Source organism: Phyllostomus discolor, chromosome 5 (genome assembly GCF_004126475.2).
Source record: "Phyllostomus discolor isolate MPI-MPIP mPhyDis1 chromosome 5, mPhyDis1.pri.v3, whole genome shotgun sequence".
Lineage (NCBI taxonomy): Eukaryota > Metazoa > Chordata > Mammalia > Chiroptera > Phyllostomidae > Phyllostomus > Phyllostomus discolor.
In genome coordinates, this window is record NC_040907.2 from 22,893,786 (window position 1) to 22,906,100 (window position 12,315).

At 34.0% G+C, this 12,315-nt stretch overlaps 1 protein-coding gene across 9 annotated transcripts in view; it reads left to right on the forward strand.

Annotated features, from left to right (window-relative positions):
- ZMYM1 (zinc finger MYM-type containing 1) overlaps positions 1-12,315 on the forward strand; it is a 25,093-nt gene extending 12,778 nt beyond the window's left edge. For 5 of the 9 annotated variants that reach the window (XM_036025754.1, XM_036025753.1, XM_036025756.1 and 2 more), the window contains 6 exons: positions 2,084-2,240; positions 2,329-2,541; positions 5,161-5,317; positions 6,180-6,335; positions 6,491-6,528; positions 7,014-9,931. In XM_036025754.1, coding sequence (XP_035881647.1) covers positions 2,084-2,240; positions 2,329-2,541; positions 5,161-5,317; positions 6,180-6,335; positions 6,491-6,528; positions 7,014-9,326 — 3,034 coding nt within the window. In that variant the 3' untranslated portion in view covers positions 9,327-9,931. Of the gene's footprint in view, positions 1-2,083; positions 2,241-2,328; positions 2,542-5,160; positions 5,318-6,179; positions 6,336-6,490; positions 6,529-7,013 lie in introns of all 9 variants that reach the window. The other 4 variants (XM_036025759.1, XM_028511431.2, XM_028511432.2 and 1 more) reach the window with 4 other exon arrangements.

Here is a 12,315-nt window from a genome sequence, read left to right on the forward strand (position 1 = left end):
ACCTTAAACTGTAACTGGAAAAGGGAGGTCCACTCTACTAGGCTTTCAGATAATTGTGAATGCTCTTTTGATACAACATCAGAAAACAAGTGCTAGTTGTAATGTGTAATCTGAAACCATAGCAATGAAGTTTTTGTACTGTTAAAATAAAATTTATTGGTCTACAGGGTCCGGCACAACTAACACCACCCTTCAATTACAAAATCTTTTATCATAAAACCATAAGCATGTAATTCTGTAACAACAATATCACACTCAATCACACCATATGGCATTTTTAGGTGAAATGTTCAAATTAAAACTATAAATTATTGCACTCATATTATTACCCCACCAACCACACTCAAACAGGCCTTATTTCTGCTGGACCCTGTATTTGTACTTTGTTTTTTTTACCCATAAATGATTTTTGCTATATCATCAGAAAATATTGGGTCACTGAATTATGCAGATCTTCCTAATGTTGATGTATTTCATTATGCAATATTTTTTAAAATCATTTTTTAAAAGATATTCTGGGGGTTCTAGAATCACTAATCTCATCAGGAAAGTCTTAAGTGATAAGGGAACAAGTAAGCTGGAGGTGGCAGATAATTTTCCAAAATTCTTATTTTCAGTGAAAGCTCAAATTTTATCATTGGCAGTGAATACTGCCAGTTTTTTGTTGTTGTTGTTTTGAAGTAACAGTTTTACTTTATTCATTGTTGAGAAAATATCTGCCAGGTATAAACTTCTTAATAGTTTGTCTAATTGTTCTTTCAAGTAAAAATGGGTTTCATGGAAAAAGTAGCTATCTTAGGTTGTAACTCTTAACATTACCATGTGTGGTTTTCCTTGAGACAGCCATCATCCTTGGGTGCACAGGGATAACCCTATGTCCTATTTCATCACACAGAATATTTAAAAGATGTGATGTATTCAAGGATCAAGTTTCATAAAGCAAATAATTTTTACAGCAAGAGCTTGGCAATTATAACACTGGTACTGGCACATTTGTGCCAGTGCCTTGATTTGTGCTAAGGCTCTGGCAGCTTTACCCACCTCTGCTTTTTTTTTTTTATTTCCTCCCAACTTACTGAGGTGAAATTCACATGACAAAAGACCATTTCGGTAGGATTTAGTACATGACAGTGTTGTACAACTACCACCTCTAGTTACAAAATGTTTGTCAACCAAAGTAAAATGCCTTATGCATTAAGTAGTTTCTCCCCATTTCCCTCTTCTTTCCCCTCAGCCCCTGGCAACCACCAACCTGCATTCTATATATGGGTTTATCTGTTCTGGATATTTGGAATCCTGCATGTGATCTTTTAAGAGCCTGGATTCTTTCCCTTAACATGTTTTTCAGGTTCATCTGTGTTGTAGCATGTATATCAGTACTTTGTTCATTTTTATAGCTAAATAATATTCCACTGTGTGAATACACTACAGTTTGTTCATCTTTTCATTATTGATGAACATGTGGGCTAACTATAGTGAATAGCGCTGTTACAAACATGCATGTACATATACTTTTTTAGGTACTTATTTTCAATTCTTGGGGATATAAACCTAGGCATGGAATCACAGGGGCCCACTATTGCTTTTGGATCATGAGGTAAAATGTACAGGAAAAAGTAAAAAATACCTTAATGTGAAATAGTTTTGATCTTGTGGATTCCCTGAAAGTATCTGGGGGATCCCAGGGATTTGCAGACCACACTTTGAAATCTTCTGTCCCGTAGATTTCAAAGTTGGTCAGGTATGAATATGTGAGTTGTCATCATTTTATTATCTCTAGCACCAACTAATGCAGGTTAGGTAATTAACCTTAGAGCTGCACTATCAGATGTGTTTTATAATTCCTACTTCACAGACTAGTAAATTAACATTTAGGGAGTATAAATGACATAAGTAAAAGAACTGGATACCAAATTCAGGCTTTCTAATTTCGAGGCTAATATTGTCATTACTGTTTCACAGTTCTTTGGGTGAAAGAAACAATAGGGGAGAGGGTTGTTGGAGGGGGTGATTTTTAGCTTATGAAGAGAAACTATAATTATGGTAAAACTGTTTCATGGTGCCCTTGTTATTTATTTTTAAGAGACATTTTAAACCTAAAGGATGTGATCAGTGTCCAGCTGGAAGATACTGCCTCTAGCAAAAATTTTTGCAGCCAGTCTTGTCTAAGAAAACTCTCTGTTATGCTATATACTGACAGCGTTTCGACTAAATGCAGCATGTGTCAGAAGACTACTCTCGTAAGTTGCATTTTGTTAACCTGTAGGGACTCTGATCTGCTTAAATACCAGAATTTTCACTGAATCTTTTTTATTTTTTTTATCCTAGATTCAGTATGAAATAAAATATCAGAATGTGAAACAGACTCTTTGCAGTAATGCCTGCTTCTCGAAATTTCACTCCGTTAACAACCTCATCATGAACTGTTGTGAGAACTGTGGGACTTACTGTTATACTAGCTCTGACCTGTTCCATATACTTCAGATGGAGGGACAGTTCCATTACTTAAATAGTTCAAAGAGTATTTTGGCATGTAAGCAGGTAAGAAGAAAGAAATGTCACCTAAACTGAGGACCACTCCATTTGAAATTGACTGCATAGGACTCAAATGAAAAATTGAAGATTGAGTTCCTTCCATTAGTTGATTTGTGAATGGTTTCACTTTAGGAAAATGTTCGGATATAGATTTTAATACTATTGGGAACAGTTTTAGTTGGTAAGATGAAAATGAAATAAAAGACTCCTGATAGTTCCTTCTAGTAAATTCATGATAGGTGCTATATGGAGATTTTCCTCAAGAATCTCAGGGTGAGCATTTTACCTTGAATAAAGGCAAGCAGATGGAAACTTATTTATAAGCTACAAATAAAGGTAGCAAAAGTAACAGGAGTCTACTGGTGAAACTGAGCCACAAAAGTGTTTTTGTTTTTAATTCCATTTATCACTTTAAACCTAAGTAAGGTTAAGGTAAATCAAGAATGACACGTTTTTTCTGAATCAGTCATAGAGAGGAAATAAACCAGTGAGAAATAATCTGCTAGTGTTGACAGGACGACCTTGGGTGGATGATCCTGAGCAGAGAAGGTGGCCTGCTTTGGAAGACTGAGATGAACTCAGTGGTCTGAGCCCCTTTTAAGAGGTGGGACTGTCCCAATATCTTGCTAGTTTAGATGATACTTTGAGATGCAACTCTATCCCTGTAAGTTCTTTCTAAAAAACAAGCAACTGAAGATGGGATTCTTAAAAAACCACACACAGTTCACATAAGTCATTTGTGAACCACATATTTTTTACGGCAACTGGCCACACCAGAGAGTATCATGTCTTGGGACCAGAAATGGGAGAATGAAGGGCATGGAAGCCTTCTTCCAAAGGCAAGAAATGTCATTCCTGATTTTCCTTCTTTATTCCTCACATTCATTAAATAGGTCTTGTCCTGTTTTTAAGATCTTGTATTGAGTGCTTATTCAGCCTGTGAAATGGGGCAGGGCTGATTGGGGTAGCTATGTTAAAAAGCACCACTTAGGTAGCCCTGGCCAGGGGGCTCAGTTCATTGGAGCATCACCCTGTTCACCAAAATGTTGCGGGAGACATCCAATCGGTGTTTCTCTCTCTGAAAATAAGTCATTAAACATATACTGTACTCTAGTGAGAATTTTTTAAAAACAAAAAACAACTCCTAGGCTCTGGAATGTTAGCTCATTTGCTTACAGCATCATCCAATATGCCAAGGTCGTGGATAAGATCCCTGGTCAAGTCACATAAAAGAATCAACTAATGAATGCATCAATAAGTGGAACAACAAATTGATGTTTCTCTCTCTAAAATCAATAAAAATTTTCAAAAGTTATTTTTTAAAAAGTACCACCTAATACTATGCACAGTATTTAAGATATTGTGTAATAGTGAAAATGGAGAAAACCCAAATTGTTAGTGAACTATGATCAAGAATTAGACAATGTTCAATTCTATGAAACTAAAAATGAGGTGGCTTTTTAAAAAGCAGTTGTTTGGTAGAAATGTAATGATCTTGGCTACATCTTCTTATAGAGTATATTAAATATTAGCTTTCCCATGTGACTACATAATTTTAAACTATACCCCTATTGTTGGTTAATGTTAGATATTGGTAAACTGTTAGTGATTTCTCAAAATATAAAAATTTATACTAATATCCCTGGCTGGTGTGGCTCAGTGGATTGAGCACAGGCTGCAAACCAAAGGGTCACCAGTTCGACTCCCAGTCAGGGCACATGCCGGTTGTGAGCCAGGTCCCCAGTGGGGGCCACGTGAGAGGCAGCCACACATTGATCTTTCTCTCCCTTTCTTCCTTCCTCTCTTCCCTCTCTAAAAATAAATAAATAAAATCTTTTTGTAAAAATTCATACTAATAAAGGATAAAAATACAAAATTTTTAAATTATGCTCTGCTTTTTGTTTCCTTGTTTCTTCTAATACCCTGTTCTTTCATAGAAAAAGAAAATTTGTATAAAGTCTGTTCATTTGTCTTTGTACATTATGCCCCCAAAAGCCATCATGGTTAACTTTGTAAGTCCAGAAATGATGGTTCCTGTTTCACTAGAAAGACTAGGCGATGAACCTCACAGTTTCTGTCCTTTTCTTTTGTGCAATTACTGCTTATTGAACACACTGTAGTCTGTACCTCTTGCTGCTTGAATGCTTCCTCTCAGTGTGCCTGCAGTTTTTACCATGTAAGCTGGCCTAGAAAAAGTGACTCCCTCATCTTGTAAAGTATGTTAAACCCTTTTCTAGCTCCTCCTCAGCACCAACAGAAAGCTTTCCTGAGTTGATGTCCAAGTAGGCATTGAGGAACAGCCTACAGTGATAAATATGTTCTTTATTTGTAAATTGGCTTTGATTGTCTGGGATGGTGAATGTATTTTATGACCACTTTCTTCATTGCTTGCATGTGTGTTATAATTGCTATTATATATCCAACAAATAATATAGTTACCTAATGGAGTGGTCAGTTGCCTGCATTTTAATCTTTGTAACTCATGGTGGCACCTTTTCTGGTTTTTAAGAAAGTAAAAGTGTGGCTTCCCTGTCATTAGTTGTAGAGCAATAGTATTGGATATATTTTTATGATAGTATGTTAATAATTTGTCATATACCTGTAATATATTATTTTAATCTCTAGCAGAAACCAGCCAGAACGCTTACATCTGGTCTTTGCAAATCATTGAAGCCCTCAGATGAAATGATTGAGATCACCAATGACTTGGGGAAAACAGAGCTTTTCTGCTCTGTTAATTGTTTCTCTGCTTACAGTAAAGCTAAGATGGAATCTTCTACAGGTAATTACTTGCTTAGTAATCAGAGGTTTGGTAACTCCTGAAGAATATTACTGCCTCCTTTAATGCATAACCTTGATTTATTTCCAACTTAGATTTAAAAGTCAAAACAATTAAAAACTTGTTGCAAAAAAAATGGTGTCCAGTATTTTTGTATAAAAGGAAGGCTACTTCACCACCAGACGTTTAATGTTTGTAAAGATTGTTGTATTAGAATAGGATCTGGTACTTAGCCCTGCTTTGTTAAAAAACAAGGCTTTACAATTTTCACATAAAGTAAAGCCAGTTGGAAATAATTTGAAGTTCACTAATAGAAAAGCACAGATAATCCAGGGACAACAATACATTCTCTCAAAGATCCACATATAGGACCAGTGATGCTATTTACACACACAGTGCAGTGAATGATGCCCTTGAGACTTATACATCTGCAAACTGGCTTATTACAGAAATCTCTACGAAACTAGCTTAGACAACAACCTAGTTCCATTTGCGTTGAGGTTTGTGATTCTTGAAAGAATTAGAAGTGATGCCTGCTAGGAGATTCTATAGGAGTCTCTTCTGTTCTTCATGGTAATTTCACAGATATTTGCTTGAAATTTCAGGCAATTAGTATAAAGGCTGAGAAATTGTATGCAAAGGTAAAATACAAAATGATAGGAAACGTAAATTACTGGTTTAATCTTGTTACTGATGTTATCCTCAAGAACCTGGCTTTACCTAAGCCCTAAAAAAATCATTCCAGTACCCAGCAATACCTAAAGTTATTAGATAATTTGCATTGTTCATTGAAAACACTTGTTATTAAATAGTATTTTCTGATTGATTCTGTCTGGTTTATAAGAAATCTTTTTATCTTTATTAGTAAACATTTCCATGGTGCATGATACTTCAATGGAGCTCCTTTCTCCAGAGAAGCAGTTTTCTCCAAAGAAAGATACAACTCCAGTTATTAGCAATATAGTGTCATTGGCAGATACTCCTGCTGACCCGCCCATCATGAACTCTGATGTCTTACAAGGTAAAAATTGATGTGACATTTGACATATATACTGTTTGTCATAATTGATCAATCTGTATTCTAAATGTTCTTTGTGTTGCCTGATATGAAAGAAGCAATTATAGTTTATGATGCTGTTTTATAGATTATAAGATCTTGAATTTATGCTTTAACAGGTACAGTTTCTTCAGAAAGAGGAAATGTCCTATCAGATGTAAGATTTTTTTTGCTCTTTCTTAAGCTTTTCCTTTGTAAACGTGTGTATCTGAACACATTATTCCTATTTTGATCCTAGACCTCAAAAAAATAGAGCAGTAAACACCTTTTGGTATTTATATTCAGTTTCCCAAATATCAAGTTTGACATTGTTGTTAATAAGAATATTTAAACAGAAGTATTGCTATTTATAGTTTTTTCCTTTGAGTTCTTATTTTTCTCAATATTAAGCAATTCTACTCCTGAGCAATAAAAAGTATTTTAGTATTTTTATTAAAATTACATACCAAAAGACCCTTAAGCAGTTAATGTTGAATCTAGATCGCAAATAGATAAATTATAAATTGTTAATGTTTCCCCCTAGTGGTGCTCATACTATAACTCACCAAGTGACTTTATTGTGTTATTAGAATAGGTGCGTTTGATATTTTAATTGTTTGGAAACTGTTAAAACAAATATGATTTTCTCACTTTCTACTAAAGGTTTCTAAGAGTTTACCCAGCGAGTCAAGTAGTGGTGTTGCTAATAGTAGTGTGGAACACCCAAGCCTTTTGCCATCTTCATCAGTACTCAGTCAGCATACAATTGGCTCCAGTATAGAAGTACAAAAAGACCAACTGTCAAACCAAGATGCTACACGCAATAAGAAATCTATGAAAATACGTGATAGACTATATCACCCAAAATTTACATCTAAAGTACAGAAAGCTAAAGGTAAATCAAAAAGTATTAAAAAATTTCAGTGTTCAAATTTTCAGAAGATAGAAACCAGTGTTAAAAAGGATGTGACATTCTGTTACTCATGCCAGTTGTTCTGCCAAAAAAAACATAGCTGTGGAGGACAGTCATTTGCAACCCAAGGAATTTCTAATTGGAAAAAAACTCTGAAAAATTTCAGAAAGCATGAAAAAAGTAAAATGCATTTGAAGTCATTGCAGTTTTGGAGGGAATACCAGTTTTGTAATGACACTGTTGATGACAATTCACCCATTCATTCAAAACAGATGGAAGGAAATAAAAAGTACCTAAAGCTTATAATTGAAAATATTTTATTTCTTGGAAAGCAATGTTTACCCTTAAGAGGAAATGACCAGTCTATTTCATCTGCGAATAAAGGCCATTTTTTAGAACTGTTAGAAATCAGAGCAAAAGATAAAGGAGAAGAAATATTTAGACTTATGAGTTCACAAGTTGACTTCTATAATAGTACGCAAATACAAAATGATATTATTGAAATAATAAAGACTGAAATGTTGCATGATATTGTGAATGAGATCAATGTCTCCTCAGCTTTTTCATTAATATGTGATGAGGCAACTTACAGTGCCACTAAAGAACAGCTTTCAATTTGTATAAGATACCCACAAAAAACACCAAAGGCTATCTTAATTAAGGAGAGATTCTTGGGTTTCATAGATGTTGAAGAGAGGACTGGTACCAGTTTACACAAGTCTATCACAACTTACCTGCAGCAAATTGGACTTGATTTGAATAAAATACAAGGCCAGGCCTATGATAGTGCCAGTAATTTGAGAATAATATTCAATGAAAGTGCATCGGAATTCAAGAAGGAAGAACCAAGAGCTTTATATGTACATTGTTATGCCCATTTTTTGGATTTAGCAGTAATTAGGTTTTGTAAAGAAGTAAAAGAACTCCGAAGTGCTCTAAATACTCTTGGTTCTTTGTTCAACACTATTCATATGTCTGGGGAAATGTCTGCAAATTTTCAAAAGATTTATAAACTAAGTCAAAACAAACCTTGCAAGAAACATATATCACAATCATGTTGGACAGTCCATGATCATACATTATTATCTGTGATTGAGGGTCTTCCAGAGATTATCGAAACATTGGAAGTTGTATCAAGCCATTCTTCCAACACAAGTTTGGCTGATGAATTGAGTGATTTGTTGACACTGGTTTCCAAATTTGAATTTATCTTTTGTTTGAAGTTTCTTTATCGAGTATTAAGTGTTATAGGAATTATTTCCAAAGAGCTTCAAAGTGAAACCATAAACATTTTTTCTTTGTCTTCAAAAATAGAAGCAATTTTGGAATGTTTATCATCTGAAAGAAATGATGTCTGTTTCAAAACTATCTGGGATGGAGCAGAAGAAATATGTCAAAAAATAACCTGTAAAGGTTTTGAAGTTGAAAGACCTTCTTTTCATAAAAGAAGAAAAATTCAGAAAACAATAGATCTTGGCAATTCAGACAGTGTGTTTTTTCCCACCTCAACAGAAGAACAATATAAAATTAATATTTATTACCAAGGATTAGATACTATATTACAGAATTTAAAACTATGTTTTTCAGAATTTGACTATTGCAAAGTAAAGCAAATTTCAGAATTGTTACTTAAGTGGAATGAACCATTAAATGAAGCAACAGCCAGACATGTCCAAGAATTTTATAAATTTGATGCAGACATCATCCCAGAACTTAGATTTTATCGGCAATACGCAAAGCTCAACTTTGTCGTAGATAATGATCATATCAGCTTCATCAATCTTGGCCATTTGTTTATTCAGCATGGTCTTCATAATAATATTCCTTGCATATCAAAGCTATTATATATTGCTTTGTCTTGGCCGGTTACCTCAGCAAGTGTTGAAAACTCATATTCTATACTGCCTCGTCTTAAAACATATTTATGTCATACCATGGGACAAGAGAAGCTTAGTGGCTTGGCCCTAATGGCTGTTGAGCAGGAATTGGTAAATAAACTGCTGGAGCCTGAAAGACTCAATGGAATCGTGGAAAAGTTTGTATGTCAGATAAAAGAAATATAGTACTTGCTAATTTGAATTTACCAGAAAGAATTTTTTATTTCTGTTGGAATTGAACAGCTTTTATTTCAGATTTTTGTCTCTTAGCATTTTTATCTTCAACTTGCCTTTTTCACTTTACATGGTATTTTTGAGATTGTCCCATGTCAGTACATGAAGAGTTTCTTGATTCTTTTTTTTTTGTACAATTGCATAAGATTTAACTGTATGGATGTACCATAATATATGGGAATAGTCTCTACCAAACAGACATTTAAATTCTTTTTTGCTACTATAAATAATGCTGCATTTAATAACTTTGCACGTAAGTCAGATAGCACATTAGTAAGATAAAATTTTAAGTTAGAATTACCAGGTCTAAAGATTTGTACATTTTTGATGGGCATGCTGCTTTCTACCAGGATTGTGCCAATTTACAGTCCCACCAACAATATGTGAGAGTCAAGTATTTTTATCTTTACTGATCTGTTAGTCAGATAATAGTATTTTAATCTCTGTGAAGATTAAATCTCAGTGGAATTTTGCACTTTCACTTAAGGACGAGGTTGGGTGTCTGCTTGAGCCATGTGTAACTCTTTACTGTGAATTATAACATTTAAATATTAAAACCAAATATTGCTGTTTTTTTGTGTGAAATAATAGCTGGATGACACAATAGGAATTCTAAACCTACTTTATGAAAGTATAACTTTTTCAGGTAACTCCAAAAGGACTCTTTATCTACCTTTATACTTTGTAAAAGTTAACAAAGGAAATCTGTTCCTTAAAGATCTGAAAGAATTTAGTGGTAAATATAGCTGTGCCAGGTATCTCTTTCCTTTTGGGGGAAATATTTCTCTGGCACTTTTCTCTTGCTGTTTCTTTCATCAGTTTTTATAATCTATAATTTTTCTAAAAAGAGCATCCATTTCATGGAGGATTTCCTTTCAAATGTATTTGCTTAGAGTTGTAGAAAGTATTCTCAATTTCTTCTATATGCTAACACTCTTTATTAATCTTTCTCTACATATTTGCTTTCTTGATTACATAGACTAGTGATTTTTCATGCATTCTTAGATTTATCATTTCTACTTTATTTTTTAAATTATGGTTGATTTTAACATACAAATATGAAGAACACAGGTAACATTTAATCCTATTGAACCCTAACATTTTTCCATGCTCCCAGATTTTATTCCTGAAATATTATAGATCAAATTAAAGCTCCCTTAAAAATCTTTTCCTGATAACATTTCCTTTTTCTCTAGTGACAATAATTATTTGGTGTTCATCATTCCATGGATGCATAGTTTTATACTTAGCATACAGCCTTGTTTATAAATTTTACATAAAACTGCATAAGTTACATTGCACATATCTTTCTGCAGTTTGCTTTTTTCACTCAAAATGTTTTTTAAGACTTACATGGATTTTTTCATTTATTTTAACTGAAGAATAAGCCATTATGAGTATACAAGTTCATCCTTTATTTAAATGGATAATATTGTATGGTTTACCACTTTCATTATAATACTCCAAAGATCATTTTTATATGTGGTATGCACTTGTACATTCAACAAATATCTACTGAGACACTATATACCACACATTATTCAAGGTGCTGGAGTTCCAGCAAGGAATAAAATGAGAACCTGACTCCAATGAAACTTAGCTTTTTAATATAGAAATCTAAGACAGATACTACAAGAGGTTGTTTACTAATTATTTTCATGTAGATAGATGATAATACAGAAGATAATACTTGTATGCTGTACTAGGCTAGGATAAAAGATGAGACTTTGGGAGCTGTGGCCATTTAAGGCCTTACCCAGCCACCCATCCCTGGCACACTAGCTCAGAAGATCTGCTCTAGGGTGTTTCACTAAAAGAGGACTTGATGAGTTGAGTCTGTACATACCTTCCACTTTAATTAGACATTTTTTCATTCCCACCAATAATAGCAGAGTGTCTTATTCCATATCCTCGCCATCATCTAGCAGTGTCATTTTACTCTTTCTAAAAAATTCATTGACTTCAACTTTTTTTTTTTTTTTTTTTAAACCATGTAGAAAACAGTTAACCTTCCCTGGCCAAGTAGCTCAATTGGTTAGAGTGCTGTCCTGATATGCTAAGTTGAGGGTTCCACCCCCAGTCAAGACGTGAACAAAACAACCAATGAATGCATAAATAAGTGGAACAAGTTGATGTTTCTCTCTTCCTTCCTCTAATAAGTTTTTTAAAAAGCAATTCTCTCTACTTTTGAATGCTTACTGCATATATTTTCATTATTTTCTGTAGCATTATGAATACTTAACACAGAACTTTTCTCTGAAGTCTTTGTCTACCATGTATTTTCCATTTTCATCATTCTAGCTATTTGCAGTTGTAGTTTCTACCTTGTCATGGAAGCAAGAGTTAATTTCAAGAAGCTAGGTTTTAAAAAATTTTTTCAAAAACAATTTTTATAGTCAATAAGCCGGTAATGCAAGACCTAGACCTGAAAAAGGAAACAAAAATAAAACAGCCCTACCTCCTATGTAGGCTAGTACTTTTCTCTGTGTGTAATGGTATTTCATTTACTTCTCACAACCACCTATTACTTTATAGAGGAAACAAAGACAGATATTACAGATCACAATTTGTAATGGTGAAGATAGGATCTGTATATGCAGGCAGTAATCCCAAAGCCCATTCTCTCAGTCACTCTGCTCTCCTACCTTTTATACAGACTTAACCACAGATCTTCCTAATTATGAGATTAACTACCATTAGATGCACTACCATTAGTGCATTAAAGAATCAATATGGCAGAAGTAAAAGTGTAGTTTTTCAAACACTAAACCCCAGGCTCAGCATTTACAACAAATTTTGGTGACAAAGTAACCAGTGGTCCCAAAATAAGATTAGGTAGTGACAAACTCAAAAGCAGGTACAAGACCTGAATGACATTGGTTATCTGTATAGGTCATGGAGGGAAAGCAACGAGATGCCTGATGGCCTTCAGAATAGATCT